The 17437-nt window shown below is 36.9% G+C and overlaps 1 protein-coding gene across 9 annotated transcripts in view; it reads left to right on the top strand.

Annotated features, from left to right (window-relative positions):
• The window catches only part of CEP63 (centrosomal protein 63), a 58374-nt gene that overhangs the window by 16200 nt on the left and 24737 nt on the right, over positions 1–17437 (top strand). For 7 of the 9 annotated variants that reach the window (XR_009221841.1, XM_058552765.1, XM_058552709.1 and 4 more), the window contains exons 4-6: positions 3970–4065; positions 4916–5038; positions 9342–9455. Coding sequence is in view for 8 of the 9 variants with exons in the window: in XM_058552765.1 (XP_058408748.1) it covers positions 3970–4065; positions 4916–5038; positions 9342–9455 (333 nt within the window). In the remaining variant the exon portion in view is untranslated. The remainder of the gene's footprint in view (positions 1–3969; positions 4066–4915; positions 5039–9341; positions 9456–17437) is intronic. The other 2 variants (XM_058552728.1, XM_058552756.1) reach the window with 2 other exon arrangements.

Here is a 17437-nt window from a genome sequence, read left to right as displayed (position 1 = left end):
TAATCTTGAGAGAACCATTAAAAGTATATTATTATCTATATAATTGTATATATATTAATATGTTAATACAGTGTATATCTTCCAAGCTAATAGGAGAAAAATGAAATAAGAAGTTATTAGTCCCAAAGGAGGCAAGAAAGGAGAGAAAAAGGAACATAGAGATTATTAAGTACAAATAGCACTTAATAAGATGACAGATTTAAATCCAAATAGGTCCATTAAATGTAAAGGCACTCAATGGCCTAATTAAAAGATAAAAATTGTCCAACTGGGTAAAAATAATTAAACTCAACTATTTCGTGTTTATAAAGATACAGCAAAGTTGAAAGTACAAGGTAAAATAAAAGTATATACCAAACACTTTGAATAGAAAGATGGTATAGCTGTATTCATATTAGAGAAAGTATACTTGAAGCAGAAGCAATGAACATTACTAAAGGTGAAGAGAAACACTTGTGAGTGATAAAATATGAAATTTCAGGATATATAACCGTAGCAGACATTCTCTGTGGCCTGTACCACGTCCTCTTTGCCCACTGATTTCATCTTCGCTGTTGGATGCAGCTCCCTGTGCACTGCCAGCATCCCGCTGCTCTAGGCTTCTCTCTCTGGAGCCTTAGAAAGCTGCTCTGGGAATCCTGGAAGTGAGGGGGAGTCAATACTCCCGGGGCAAGCCTGAGCAGTGGAGGGACTGGAGTGGGTGGCTGAGTTCTCCAACTTCCCGTCCCTTAGAGGGACAACACTGGAACGCATTCTGTCTGGTTCCTGGTGAGTTCCCAGTGGTAGTTAGCCCTGGCTGCTTACTGCAGAAATGGGCTCTCTTTATTGACTTTTTGTCTGGATGATCTATCCATTGGTGTAAGTGGGGTGCTAAGATCTCCTACTATAATTGTGTTGTTGTTAATATCTCCTTTTAGGTTTGTTAATAGTTGTTTTATGTACTTTGGTGCTCCTATGTTGGGTGCATATATATTTATAATTGATATATCTTCTTGGTGGAGTGTCCCTTTTATCATTATATATTGCCCTTCTTTGTCTCTCTTAACCTGTTTTATCTTGAAGTCTACTTTGTCTGTTATGAGTATGGCAACACCTGCTTTCTTTTGTTTGCCATTAGCTTGGAGTATTGTCTTCCATCCTTTCACTCTGAGCCTGTGCTTGTCTTTAGAGCTGAGGTGTGTTGCCTGGAGGCAGCATATCGTTGGGTCTTGCTTTTTAATCCATCCTGCGACTCTGTGTCTTTTGATTGGAGAGTTCAATCCATTTACATTTAGGGTAATTATTGATATATGAGGGCTTAATGTTGCTGTTTTGTCACTTATTTTTCCAGTTCTTTTGCATTTCCTTTGTTTCTTGTCCCATGTGTTTTGGACTGCCAGTTCAGTTTGGTTGTTCTGTCTTATGACTCTTCTAGTTTTCTCTTTGTTTATCATATGTGATTTTGTTTTGCTTATTTGTTTAGCAGTTACCTTGAGGTTTGTATAAAAAATCTTGTGTATGAGAGTCGATTTTCTGATGGCCTCTTATTTCCTTATACTAAGACAATTCAATCTCTTTCCTCTTCCCCTTCTGAGTCATTCTTGTTACAACTTATTCTATCTTGTGTTGTGGGTGTATGTTTACAGTGATGAGGTTATATTTATTTTTGGTGATTTCCTTCCTTTGATCTTTGATTTTGGTATTTAAGTGGTTGCTAACCTATTCCGGTAAAGATCTACTATTTTTCTGATTTTTGTCTACCTATTTTTCTCCTTGCTCCAAGCTTCGTATTCCCTGTCGCTTCTTTTTTTCAGACCTGAGGGCCTTCTTGAGTATTTCTTGTAATGGGGGTCTCGTGGCCATGAACTCCCTTAGCTTTTGTTTATCTGGGGAAGTTACTATTTCTCCATCATATTTGAAGGATACTTTTGCTGAACAGAGTATTCTTGGCTGAAAGTTTTTGTCTTTCAGTATTTTGAATATATCATTCTAGTCTCTCCTAGCCTGTAAAGTTTCTGTTGAGAAATCTGCTGACAGCCTGATGGGAGTTCCTTTGTACGTTATTTTTTGTTTTTGTCTAGCTGCCCTTAATATTGTTTCTTTGTCATTGACTTTAGCCAGCCTTACCACTGTGTGTCGTGGAGTGGGCCTTTGCCTATCCATGTATTTAGGCGACATATTGGCTTCACTTATTGGTATTTCTTGCTCCTTTCCCGTATTTGGGAAGTTCTCAGCTATTATTTCCTTGAATAGGCTCTCTATTCCTCTTCTCCTTTATCTCCTCCATTGTGTTCTTCATTTCCATCAATACTGATTGGTTTTTCTTTATGATTTCAATCTCTTTTGTGAAGACACTCCTTATCTCATTGAATTGTTTGTCTGTGTTATCTTATAGAAATGGGCCCTCTAACACATCCTTTATTGGTTTTCCTCCCTTCCCTGGGTCTCCCTCTCCATTTCCTCACTGTGCTTCCTGGGATCACCTCCAGTTACCTGTCCTGAAGTCCGTGTCTCAGGCTGCGCTTTTCGGGGAATTCAAACTATGACAAAAAAATCTAAATTTGTAAGTAATAAAATAGTCTTAAAAGAAATCTCTCCCTCTCTTTTTTTCCTTTCCCTTATCTGAATGCAAAAAGTGGCAGAACTACAAGGAGAAATAGATGAAGCTGCAATTGTAGTTGTGGATTTTAACCCACTTTTCTTAGTATCTGATGGAACAGGAGACGAACATCAGGAAGGATTTGAGCATCATGATCAATAAACTTGACCTAATTTATACATACAGAACATCCCATGAGAGAAGTGCAGAGAGCACATTCTTTTCTAGCACAAACAGAATTCTTTCCAAAATTGAACATATGCTGGGCCATAAAGTAAATCTCAACACAATTCAAAGGTTTGAAATTATAAGGGTATGTTCTCTGAACATAGTGGAAACAAGTTAGAAAAAGATACCTAAAAATTAAAAACCCTTTGATATATTTTTGTAAATGTTTTTCTCAGTTTATTTACTTTTTAATTTTAATGGGATTTTTTAAAATAAAGAAGTTGTACGTTTTTACATAGTCAGATCCATCATTTTAAAATGACTTTTTCATTAATTTTAAGCTCAGAAAGTTTCCCCCACCTAGAAGTCCAGTAAATATTCACTTAGAACTTTTTTTATCTTTTCCATTTTATTGGCTATATTTAATCATTCTTTTAGTTTGAACTTCAGAATCACTTTTTCAAGTTCCAAAAAAAAAAAATTATACTAGAATTTTTACTTGGAATTGCATTAACTCCTTGTTCCTACAAGAAGTTTATTTCTGTTTTTTTTAATTACTATTCTGTATTGTGATTGAAATTACTACCTCCTGTTATCCATTCTCCCTCTCTCTCCTCACTCATCAATAGATGAAATTCTAACTGATTATCGAGAGATGTAGAGAAATACTGATGAATATTGATGCAGGTGAGGGCTGGGCATGAACTAGCTGTGGCTGATACCAAACCATTGAAAAGTGGGCCAGGATAACGTCTTTCCTCCAGTTGGTAGAACTGGTTTCTGTGAAGTCGGGTAAATGGTAAAGCAGGTACAAGTGTCCTACTGTCTGACATTACTGTTCCACACTTTGATTTATAGAACTTATTCTTGAAGTCTCATAGATTTTAGTTCAATATTCTTAGTTTCCAAGTTTTTTATAACTATATCTCTTAATTTTTTTGTAAGTTTTTTTGATAAAAAGGGTTAGGGAGAATAAATCAGACTGAGAGCAAGTTTTCATCTAAACCTAGAAGTTTTAGAACAGTTGTTTGTTTTCCATTTTTTGGTAGTGTTATGGATTAGTAAATAATTAGATATTTGACTTCATGGGAACTGGGGTATTACCATATAAATTTGAGAACTTGTGTTTGCAGATAAGTATAAAAGTTATTTCCTATTTTTATGTCTTAGGGATATTGTTTCAATGCTAATAATGAGAAACACTACCACCTCTCTGCTTCTAGGTTGGAATGTTACGTCAACAGGTAGAAGAACAGGAAAAAGTCAAGCAAGAGATGGCCGTGGAGTATAAGCAGGAGTTAAAGAAACTGCATGAAGAAGTGAGATTTTCATTCTGTGTTGTATGATTCTCTCTCTCTAACCTTTGAGAATTTTGTTAATGGGCCAGTTTCTCCCTTGTAAAGCGGGAAGTATGTATTCCATGGGAAGTATAGGGTGGAAATCTACTTCTCTGTTCTTAAATCCAGGCAAAGAATCTTGCCTAATTATATGTTTGATACTACCTAGAACAGGGATTCTCAAATGTGTTTGTCGGTTGAGAACCTGAAAAGAATAGAGCTATTTTTGTATAATACTGTGAAATAGTGATACCAAAAATTTATATTAAATATTATAAACTTTGAGTTAAATCAGTTGCTAGATTTTAAATAATGGAGGATCCAAAGGTTTCAAAAGCATTTTGGGATAGAAAAGAAAAGTAAGAAAATTCTATATATTAACTCAATTTTATTCTTCAGATTGGGGAAAAAACTGCTTTTATTTTTGTTTAATTCCAAAGTACTCCTCTCCTGCTTACTGAATATCAGTGTTCCACGGGAGAATGGCTCAAGGACCTAGGCCTAGAGAAAAGAAAGAGGTTTTATTTGCTGCTTTTCTGGTGGGGGCTAGTTGTGGGGCCCTTAAGTGCAAGGTTATTATAATAAAAATTAAAGTTTTGTTTAAAATTGTTTTGCCTTTTTCTCTGACTCAATATATTTCTTTTCTAGTGTTTATTTTTTATATGTAGTTTTGAGTTGTTTTGTATTTTAATTTGCAAATCTAACATGCTCTCAGTCTATTTTCAATAGTACCATTTATCAGTGTTCTTGCTTTCATTATACCAGTTTGTTCCACCACATAATACCAATACAAATTCTTAAATTTTAAGTCTGGAAATAACTGTGTCTACAGTTAGGCAGACTGAAGAGAAGCTATGAAAAGCTACAGAAAAAGCATATAAGGGACTTCAGAGGAAACACCAAAAATCACAGGGAAGATCGGTCTGAAATTGAGAGGTTAACTGGAAAAATAGAGGTATGTTCATAGTAATAATTTGTTCATGGTGATTGTCAGCCTTCATGTGGGAAAATCCTGTTTCTGATAGTGCTGTTTCCTGAAACCAATTTTCTACCATCTCCAGGACTGCCGCTGAGCTATTTCAAAGGTGGGAGGATGATCCAAGTATATCCTGTCATCATCTGGCTCCCTGTGGTTGATGGTGCTGCTAGCATCAGTAGTTCTCAACAGGGCAGTACCACCCTTACAGGGCATTTGGAGTGTATGGAGATGTTGTTTCATTGTCAAAACGACTGGGAGGGAAACTGGCATTTAGGGGACAGGGACCAGGGATACTAAACATGCCTGGGACTGTTCCACACAGCAAGGGTCACTGTACCCAAAATGCCAAAATTGAGAAACATTGACCACCAGTTACTAGCAGTTCTCTGTGAGCAGTGTCCTTGTCTTATTTATCACCTAATACAGAAGGGGCTTAGTAAATGTTGCAAGTATGTGGCTTTTTTTGTGTATAGTACTCTGTGTATCAGATTGTTTATTCCCAGTTAAGATTTAGATATAGTAAGCCACTTACCTCCCTCTTTGCTGACTTTGTTTTTGTTAAGACTGAGTAACTTCATGCTTATTGTATATATCGCTTCCTTAGAGGACTTAAGGGAGGTGGTGAGTCAACCCTGCCAAGAGTAGATGAAGGAGCAGCACAAGGCTGTCGGTCTTTTCCCCTTGAATCCACCACTCCCCTCCTCTGTCTATGCCGCTGGTTCTCTGGTGCACCTAAGAATCACCCAGGGTCCTCTTTAGGCTCTCAGAGATTCTGATCCAGTGGTATGGCACGGGACCTAGGAATCTGCATTTTATCCAGCCCCCCCAGCTGCTTCTGATTTGAGAAACATTGTTTAACTTACAATGTATGGTTACTTACAATTTTTCTACTCAGAGCAACCTGTCACCCACAAATGCCAATATATCATTACTACCTAGAATTGTAATTTCTGTGTTTAATATTCTTTTACATCTCAATATTTTTATACATTTGCAGAGCTTAGCATTAGGACTACACAGATACTGCTTCCCCTCCCGCCCTCTTCAGTGATACCTGGGGTTTTTCCTCATGTTCTTCTTGCTGCTCATTACCACTTCCTGACTATTCTCTTTCTACCTCAAAAACTTCATCTTTGATTTTCATGTCATCAGCTATACCACCAACCAATGTACATACAACAGAAGTAGTCATCTTCTGATTCCTGGGTTACGCCCCTGGCTCACAGCTGTCGGCTCCCAGTTCATTGTCACTCTCTTCAACGTTACTCTTATCATAATTCTTGAGGATTTCAGTATCCACAGGGATGAGCTTATAATACTCTGGTCTTTGCATTCTTTCGTGTTCTTTCCCCCATAGATATTTTGATCTCCTCCTGTCTCATCCACCTGTTCCCATTGACATTCCTTAGGTGTTGTCATTACCAATACTTGCAACCCTCTTAGAATCACATTTTTAAGCATCTCATTCTCTGACTGCCATCCCTGTCTTTTCAGCTCACTCCCTCTAGTCCTTTGACTCTCAATACTCATTTGACCCCATCCCTTCAAGTGATTGAATTCTGACATCTTGTCACTGCTCCATATCTACCTCGTGTCCTCACTTTTCAGTCCTTACCTGGCTTAAATTCCATGGTTATGTTCCTTACGTTCCCCTTCAGCTCCTGTGCCTTTCTGTTACTTCATCATGTTTGCTTGGCAAAACCATAACTCTAGTTACATCCAACTTTCTGCCCATCTCTTCTTGCCATGTTGGCAGAACATGGCTGGAGAAAAACATAATCATGTTGACTTTGCCTCATTTTGAATTTGTAGTCACTCACCTCAGATGGATCCTAATGCAAGACGGAATCATACTATACTTCCCCTTCTCTCTTACTTCCCATAATGACTGTTTCATACTTTCTTTTTTCTAAACTTTTAATGCTTTTCCCCACATCCTCACCTTTGGGTGATGGTCTTGCTTTCTATTTCATTGAGAAAATAGAAGCAATGGGAAGAGAATTTTCACAAATTTCTAACACTGTATCTACCCACCTATTTGCTTCAGTGCCCATTTACTCTGCCTTCCTGCTGGAGGAACTGTCCATGCTCTCCCCCTTCCCTACCCGAGACACTGCTCCCGCGATTCTCCTTCTCTCTGCTGCATCCTCAGTTTTTTCCTCCCTGCTGAATATTTTCCACCAACACCCAAATTTCTCCCCTCTTAAATATCCTCTCTTGATCTCTCTCTTCCTCCTCTGGATACTACTCCATTTTTCCCCTTCGTTTCATAACTAAACTACTTTAGGCATCGATACTTGTCTCTAATTCCTTTTCTTCCACTTTTCTTGTACCCACTGAGTAAGACTTGCCCCCTCAATCTACAGAAGCTATTTACGCGGGAGTCACCAGTGACTTCCACATTGCTAAAGCCTGTGGCCAGCCCTCGTCTTTCTCATCCTGTCTGCAGCATTGGACCCAGCTGGTCTGTCCCTCCTCCTTAAAACACTTTCTTGACTTGGCTTGGAGAACAACCACACTTTCCTGGTTTTTCTCCTACCTTGTTAGCCACTCTTTCTCCATCTCTTTTGCTCTCCAACCTTTTGACGTTGGAATACCCTAGGGTCATGTCATTGGACCTCTCCTTTTTTCTACCTATGCTTATTCCCTTGGTGATATCATTCAATCTCATAGCTTTAATCACTGTGTATATGTTGATAATTCCCAAATTTATATATCTAGTCTTGACTTCTCCTCTTCATTACAGAAAATTTCCAACTGCCTGTTTCACATCTCCACTTTGATATATAAAGCTGTCTCAAACTTCATATGTCCAAAATAAAGGTCCTGATTTTCTCTTCCCTCATCTCCCCAACACCATTCCTGTTTCAGTCAGTGGCAGCTCCACTCTTCAGTTTGTTCAAGCCTGAAACCTTGGAGTCACCCTTGGCTTCTCTTGTGTCAGCACAGCAGCCAGAATGATTCTGTTGTAAGTCAAATCATGTCCTCTCCTAGACAAAAAACACCTTCTAGTAGCTGCTCTTAAAAGCTGAAGTTATCCTAATGACTGCATAGTCTCGCTCCCTGTTAACTCTCTCACCTTTCTTCTGCCACTTTTCCTTTTACTCACTCCTTTCCAGCCACACCAGCTTCCTTGCTCATCCTCAAGCATACCACGATGCTTCCACATCAAGGCCTTATACTTGCTGTTCCTTCTTCCCAGAACAGTATAACTTCATCCCCATGTCCCTAGTGTTTCCTTAAATGTTACTTAGTCTGGCCATCCCGTTTTAAAATTGCAACGCCCACGTCTGAGCACTCCATGCTCTATTTTCTCTAAAGCAGGTATTACCATCTAACGTACTGTACAATGAATGTGTTGTCTATTGCCTTCTAATTGAGTGGGGCTAGGATTTTTTTTTGTTTTATTAAATATTGTATCCCCAACACCTACAGCAGTACCTGAGAGATACAGTAGAGTGAATGAATGAGTGGCTATCAGAAAGCTGGTTAACAGTAATTACCCTGAGCTAGCATGAGACTTCTGGAATTGAGGGTCCTGGAGGACAGTGATAGCAAGACTGAGTTTCCTTTCCCTTTGATTTACCCCGTTTTCATAAATATTGGACTCATTTTTGTGATCATGCAACTTGAAGTTACTATTGATCTATCATTAATTTTGAACTGTTTGGCTTTGAGTTACAAATATCTATTAAATTTAGTAGAGATATCCCATGTTATTCAAATCTTTGTAGTTATTCTGTTAAGATAGTAAAAATTTGGACATCAAAGAATATTGTATTATCTGAATCTATTTGGTTCCTGAGTTTTAGATCCTGAGAAGTAAGAATTCTGCTACCAAGGGACTTATCTGAAAATTTATTTGAATCTGTTCAATTCCTGAGTTTGGATATCAAGAATTTGGATAGTGAGGGATATCTGTAGTCATATTTTGAAATTTTAGTTATCTTAGCATCAGTTTTCTGAAAAATTACAACAACCCTTAGGTGGCAGCAAATCTGTGACAATCATCATGAACCCAGTAGTTAGCATCTGTGTTTCATACTCTTCACCATTAGGGTGTTAAATTTAGAAAGACAGACGTCCAGAGGCACAGTATGTGAGGAATTCAGGATTACTCTACAGTTGTGTCAGCTAAGTGAATAATGGGGCTCCTGCTGTGGAGAAAGGTGCGTGCATACCGGGGATGTGGGGAAAAATTAAAGTAAAAGTGACTCTGGGAAGTAGTGACAGCGAGGGGGAAGCACTTAGAAGTTAAGTACCTTAATTGCCTCTTCAGGAATTCCGTCAGAAATCACTGGACTGGGAGAAGCAGCGCTTGATTTATCAGCAACAGGTGTCTTCTCTGGAGGCACAAAGGAAGGCGCTGGCTGAACAGTCAGAGATAATTCAGGTGGGTTTAAGACGTTTTCAAATAATGAGAGACAGAGAGTAAATGAGTAAATTTGATTAAATATGAGCCAGCTTAATGCAGTACACGTGAGCTCCCTCCTGTCCCCTCCGTCCTCTTGCCCACCTGCTCCCGGCTCCTTTCTCCCTCCCTCATGCTCTCTCTCTCTGTCTGTCTCTCTCTCTTATTCACATTCACTCTCCTCATCTTGGTCTCTCCCTCCACTTCTCTCTCTCTAACCCGTTCTCTGTCTGTCTCCTTTTCCACTTCTTTCTGTCTCTGTCGTTGGGTCTCTGGCTCCCTTGTGCTGGCTGTTTCTGGCTCTTGCCTTGGCTCCACTTCTGTCTGTGTCGTGCTCCATCTCTGTGATGGCTGGGGGACCTCAGCTGGTCTGCCTGTTTGGACACAGATAAACTGAGAGATTCACACTGCATTGGTGTGCACACTCACTAAAAGCAGCACTTCGTGGCAGAAACAGAACACTAGTAGAAACGTGTTTTTAATGAAGAACTAATGGCTTCAGCAAAAACAAAAAATAGCCACCTAATTTAGGAATATCTCTTCTTAGAACATATTGTTTGTTTTTTCAATTAAAAACCAAGAACATAAAGGAAAATGAACATAGAGGAAATAAGTATTTGCAACCATCTATTATGTGCTAGTCAGTCTCGATGCTTCTTCTAGATGCATTTATCTAGAATATATAGTTATATGTTATCTGTTTAATTTCATGATAATCCGTCAATGTTGGTAGTTATCTTGGTTTTACAGAATGAGGGAACAGACCAGATAAGTTGAGAGAGGTGGAGGGAAGCTTTTTTTTTTTTTAACAATCTGCATTATTCGCTGCTTTAAGTCTCAATAAGAGTTGGCTTTTGATCATCCCGCTGAAGTATCAGCTGGCTGGTAAACTACCAAGAAGGCCTCGCTCTGAGTGACTCTGCTCAGAATGGCAGGAGGGGCCCACAGCAACCTCAAGGAGGAAAATTATTTTCTAGGCTGCAGCAAGCTATGCAGCCGAAGTGGGCCAATAAAATCCTGGTCATCTAGACCAGAGTTTTTTGACCTGAACGCTAAAGCACTATACAAACGTAAGTAGCTGTAAGATAGTGTTATATTCTTTTTTGTGTGTATGTGTGAGGAAGATCAGCCCTGAGCTAACATCTGTGCTAATCCTCCTCTTTTTGCTGAGGAAGACCGGCTCTGAGCTAACATCTATTGCCAATCCTCCTCCTCTTTTTTTTTTTGTCCCCCAAAGCCCCAGTAGATAGTTGTATGTCATAGTTGCACATCCTTGTAGTGTTGCATGTGGGACGTGGCCTCAGCATGGCCGGAGAAGCGGTGCGTTGGTATGAGCCCAGGTTCCGAACCCGGGCTGCCAGTAGCAGAGCTCACACTTAACCACTAAGCCACGGGGCCGGCCCGATAGTGTTATATTCTAATTGCAGCCTTCAGATTGGCAAAAAAGAAAATTGAGTCTTAATTTTTAGTTCTCAGTTATTCATCTATGAGTATGCTTATTATTGATTGCAGATCCTTTTTTCAAATTACTATTGTGATTACTCTGCATAATTAAAACCTCATTGTTAGTGAAAATGAAATTTTAATTTACCATGATTCGGCAAGTGCTAGAATAAGAAACCTTTAAAAAGCTAACATTTGTTTTCCCTACTAAAGATATTTGAATTATTCTTCAAATAATAATTTTGTTTAATCTAAAACTGCTCTGAGTTTTTAATTCAAAAAATGTTATTCATGGTGTATGTCTCTTTATCCCTTAGCAAACTAAACAAAATTAAATCTTTCTGTGATTCAGTATGTAGCAGTGCTGAGTGGTCATCATTTTTTTTTAAAAAACTTTTAAATAAACTTCTGTATACCCATTACCTAGCATTAGTAGTTATCATTTTGCCAATCTTTTTTTTTATTGTGGTAAAAAAACACATTAAAATGGACCATCTTAACCATTTTCAAGAGTACAGTGCAGTAATGTTAACTATACGCATATTGTTGTGTAACAGATCTCTAGAACTTTTTCAACTTGTAAAACTAAGACTCTATACCATTGAACAACTCATTTTGCCAATTGTGTTTCATCCTTCCCTACTTTTTATTTTTGGCAGGAATATTACAAAGCATAGCACAGACATTGTCTTATTTCCCAACAGATAAGGACTTTAAAAAAAAACCATAATTACAGTGTATCAGTATTATATTAGCAGAATAAATAATAACTTATTAGTATAATTTAATATCCAATCTGTTCAAATTTCCCTAGTAGTCTGAAATAATGTCTTTTTACAGTTGGATATTGAACTGAACGGAATCCATTCAAGGTTGACACATTGCATTGTGTTGAAATGTGGGTCACCATTGAACAATAAAGGTAGAAAATCTGGGAGATTGGGTAAATGGATGTCAGCATCCACACTTCCCCTCAATTTTTAAAAATTCTTGATATAAACTTTTTTATTATATGTTTTTTAACATCTAAAGGTGGAGTTCAGAGTAACTTCTCACTCTGAGCCATATATTTGCTTGAGTTCTTTTCTTTAGTCAGCTGTTAATATTACATAATACATGTTTATTTTAGAAAAATGAGAAAATGTAGATGAAATGAGAATTAAATAAAATCACCCATAATTCCATAGTTGAGAAATTTACCATGGTTAACATTTTGGTGTAAATTTCTTCCAACTTTTTATATGCTTATATACAGTGTACATTGCATTCATGTACATTTGGTAGAAAAACATGGTATGTGTGTGTATGGGAAGGGAGGGATAGTTACAAACTTTAAATATTACCAAGAATGGCAAAATTTTGATAATTATTGAAGCTAAGTGATGAATATGTATGAGTTCATCATCTTATTCTCTATATTTGTTTATGTTTGAAAATTTCCATAAAACATAATTTTAAAATGTAGAATGTTTACTATGTGATGGGCACTATGTCAAGCACTTTATAATACAATATTTTATTTAATTTTCACAAGTTTAAAATTTTTTCTTTTTAAATATGACATGTCCACAAGTGCGTAATCATAATGATTGCATAGAAGTCCAGTCTACCATTATATGTACCATAATTTATGTAACCAGTCCCTTATTGTAGAACATTTGGTTTTTTACTTTTTCACTCTTGTAAATAGTGCTTGAGAGAACATCCATAAATAAACATTTAGGAGTATATGTCCATTTATTTTCTTAGGAAATGGTCCTAGAAGTCAAATTACTGCATCAGAGTAGTTGTGCATTCTTAAAGATTTTAATGTATATTGTCAAAATACTCTCCAAAGATATATTGATACAGACTTTCGCCAGCAATATTTGAGAATGTCCATTTCCTCACACTTTCCCAATCTTGGTCATTATTATTTCTTTTTATTTCCCCTACTTTTAGGCTTGTCTTTGCCAATCTGATAGGTGAGAAAAATGATATCCAATTGTTTGTTTTAATTTGCATTTCTTTAATTATGAATGAGGTTGGGCATTTTTTCATCTGCTGATGGCCATTTCCGTTCTTCTGTAAACTGTTTGTATCCTTTGCTCGTTTTCCTTTTAGGATATTTATATTTTACTCTTTTGAAAGAGCTCTTCATACATTAAGTATACTAACCCCTTGCTGTTTTGTTGCAATTGTGTGTATTTTCCCAGTTTACCTTAATTTTGCCTAGTAGTTTTTATGGAAATATAATTGCTTTATAAACAACTATTTAGAATTGCTTAATTCTATTAATTTTTTCTTTAGGGTTTCTATCTTTGATGTCATACTATAAAGGCTTACCTAAGCCAAGATTTCTTCTAATGCTTTATAATTTCTTTTTTATATATTTGATCTGAATTATTTTGGTGTAAAGTATTTGATAGAGATCTAAATTTGTTTTTTTCCAAATGGTTATCCACATAATTATTGACTGTTACATTTTGAGAACTTGACAGAATGATTCTAAAATTCATATGGAAGGATAAATGAGTGGTACTAGGCAACAATTTTTAAAAGAAGAGTAAGGGGGATGTTTATTCTATCAAATATTAAAAGGTATTATGTTAAAAAGTACAGTTGTTAAACAACGTGACATTATTAGATGCAATGACAGAATGATCGTTATATAAGCACAGGAAAAGGATGGAGTTGGTCACTAAAACATTGGGTCATTTCTGTTTGAAAGGCAAGGAATCACTTGCTACTTTTTCTTTTGTCCAAATAATACAAGTGTGAAAAGGAAATATTCAGAGAAATCTTAGAGAACATTAAGGACATTTGATAAAAATTAAAATATTAAGCCAGCACAAAGTGTAAAATATTTAGCTGATAAATGGTATGCGAGAAAAGTAGAGGTTGCATTATATATGTTTTCCTTTTGAAATATTTAGATGAGCTGTAAGATATTACTCAAGTTAGTTGTAAATCCACTGTTCTATTATATATATATATTTATATTTATAAGTATAAATACATATTATATTTTTAAAAGCACCAGTTTCCTATCACAACTTAGGAAGAAAAGATGATGCTAACTCAAAAGTTAATCTGATGTTTTGGTAGAATTATCACAGAGTTAACTGAATTGGCTCAAACCTACTGTTTAAAGTTTATGGTGACACAGTCACAAGAGAGATAAGAGGGTCTTACTGGGAGCTGTACTCTTAATGGGCTCTTTAAGCTGCTACCTCCTGGAGATGCTACAAGGCTGTGGCCTGCATTGATGCCTTCGGAGTTGACAATGATGGGGAGCTTGGTAAAGACTGAAGCCTGCGGTGGCCGTAGCTTCACGCTGGGATCCTTTGGAAAATTAAAAAAACCCTTGTTGCTTCATATCACATTGTTCTCAGTAATCTCTCTATCTAGGAAAGGCATTTCCTTGAAGCATCAGGATTACGTACCACGAAGCCAGGTACCACAAGGCCAGAGGAGGATTCGACTTCAACCCCCACCCCCGGCCTCTTCCCTGCTCTGCTCTCGCACGTTAGCTACCCACCCTTGGCTTTTGTTTCATCTCCCTGGTGTAAATTGCCTTCTTAATTATTTCTTCACTTATAACCACCTCTTCACTTTTAACCACCTGTGATTTGGGTTGTCCGTAGAATTCCACCCACTCCAGTAGAATAGTTAGAATGCTATATGTTAGATTAATGAGAGGAAGTTCTGGTTTCTGGTTCAAAAAATTAGCAGTAGTGGTTAGTGCAAAAAGAACAAAGGTTTGAAAAATATATTAGCCTTAAAATACCTCCAATGCCAGATGTTTAAGACAGATACTCATTATTTTATAAGTAGGATATATGATTATTTGTGACTTTCTTAGTATTGGAAGAGGTATTCTTGAGATATTCTTGTGCAGCTCTGTCCAATAGAAATATAATGTGTCACATATGTAGTTTAAATTTTTCTAGCAGTCACATTAAAAAAGTAAAAAGAAACAGGTGGAATTAGTATATTTTATTTAACCCAGCATATCAAAAATATTATGATGACAGCATTTACATTTTTATTTTTTTAACTGAGTCTTTGAAATCCAGTGGGTATTTTTACACTTTGAGTACATCTCAGTTTGGACTAGCCACAATTCAGATGCTCGCTAGCCACATGTGGCCAGTGACTGCCATGTTGGACAGCACAGGCCTAGTGTATGAATTCTAGTTAGTGAAAATTTAGAATTTGCACTTGGGATGATTATGTACTTTTCACTATGCTTAAAAACACTGTGTATTTTTGTATGACTGAACTAGTGAATCAATAAGGAAGGCTATGTTCTTGATTCTTAAAACTAAGAAGTTGGTTAGTTTTTAAGTATCATATCTAAACTCCATGGTTAAACTGGTGTAACTGCAACATTGAGTTTACTTTAAGATCACAGATTTGAATTGAAGAGTATTAAATAGCTATTGCACTGTTAAAAAGACAATGCTAGTGTTTTGCAATTATGTGTTGCCTTTCATCCTGAGTGTCCATTGGACAGTGGTTTTAGCTGTGTTCTGCCAAGCCCCAGGGCTGCTGTGCAGGTTAAGGTGGGTTGGAGAGGTTCAGCAAGCCGGGTTCCAGCCCTTTTCTCCTTCTCACTCTCACCCAGTGTCTTCAATTATTTATTCTGCACAGGATTCTGTATAAAATTTCCTCTTGGAAAAAAAAAGTTCATATTGTACTTTAAAAGTTTGGAGACAATTGCATGCTTGGCAATTACTCTTATGGATCTAAACCTATTTGATGTTTTTCTTTCATACTGTTGTAGGAATCTGGTAAAAAAAAGTTTGAGTTTTTACACCAGAATCTTGATCTGTAATTTATACAAACAGTATTGTCTGTCTCTTTGCCTTTCTCCACCCACCCTCTCTGTGGCTTACAGGCGTTATTGACCATCTACTTTATGTGACCACAGTATAGGATTTGGCCCTGTACTGTGTACAATAAAATCTTTAAATCTGCAGCAGATAGAGTTCCCAGAGACATTTCCACTTTAATTTCTAAAATAAATTGTGTATCTTTACCTTTTAAAAATAGTTAGAATAAGAGAAGCTTTACTTTTAAGATGATTTATGTCCATCTTCAGTGTGTGGATGAAGTACCTATCAGATGCTGGATTAAAACTTGTAAAAAACTAGGAAGGTGGGAGCTAAAAACCGGTATAGCTGGGATACATAGCCTAAAAATTATCTAAGTCTGCAGGAACTATATATTACAAGTCTATAAGACTGTTGTCCAATTGGTTTAGCAATCAGTAGGTACATCATTGAAAGAAACTAGTTTGAGATGCACTATATTTGGTTAAATCTTTTAGCTCAAGGAATGTCCAAAAATTGATGACAAGAACTAATCCGTCCTCCACTCCACGCACCTTTTTCTTCAAGGAACAAACTTCCACAATTCTCTTCCTCCCACGCCCCACCCTCCCCAATTTAAACATTTTGTGGTCAGTTTGAATCATCTGAATATGTATGTATATAATATATCTGAAAAGAATGTTAAAACAGAATAATCAACTACATGCAACATGTTTTGTGGTAGGGAGAGGGGAAAATTTGACCTGCAAATTTAAGAAGTTTAGTGATTTAAAATAAATTTTAATTTCTGAACTTTCATAAGAAATACAATAATGCATTATAGTTCCTATTTCCTATATTTTAAATGGGAGATAAATCCAGTTTTCCTGCATGATGACTCCTGGGTGCACTTAAACTTCTGCGTAAGTGGATAGAATAATGCAGCTGTCTTTTCAGTAGATGGGAGGGATCTCTTCTCCTGAGGAATCCCTTTACTTTCTCAATTCTTTCTTATCCTTCCTTCTCAAGATATTTATTATATATATGTATTTCTGACTTTATTTTTTTAGAGCGGTTTTAAGTTTACAACAAAATTGAGAGGGAGGCACAGAGATTTTCTGTGTATTCCCACGCATGCACAGCCTCCCCATTATCGACATCACTCACCAGAAGGGTATGTTTGTTACCAAGGGTGAACCTACGTTGATGCATCATAATCACCCAAAGTCCATAGTTTACCTTAGGGTTCACTCTTGGTGTTATAGAGTCTATGGGTTTGGACAAATGTATAATGACATATATCCATCATTTATAATACCACACAGAGTATTTTCACTGCCCTAGAATTCCTCTGTCCTCTGCCTGTTCATCTCCCCCCTACCCCTTTCACTATAATTACTGATCTTTTTATTGTCTCTATAGTTTTGCCTTTTCTAAAATGTCTTATAGTTGGAATCATATATGCTGTAGCCTTTTCACTTCGTAATATGCATTTAAAGTTCCTTTGTGTCTTTTCATGGCTGATAGCTCATTTCTTTTTAGCACTAAATAATATGTCATTGTCTGGACATACCACAGTTTGTTTATCCACTCACCTTCTGAAGGACATCTTTGTTGCTTCCAAGTTTTGGCAGTTCTGAATAAAACTGCTGTAAACATCCATGTGCAGGTTTTGGTATGGACATACATTTTCAGCTCCTTTGGGTAAATACCAAGAAGCCCAAT

The sequence above is a fragment of the Diceros bicornis genome, chromosome 2 (genome assembly GCF_020826845.1).
Source record: "Diceros bicornis minor isolate mBicDic1 chromosome 2, mDicBic1.mat.cur, whole genome shotgun sequence".
NCBI lineage: Eukaryota > Metazoa > Chordata > Mammalia > Perissodactyla > Rhinocerotidae > Diceros > Diceros bicornis.
This window is presented reverse-complemented; position numbering and strand designations above follow the sequence as displayed.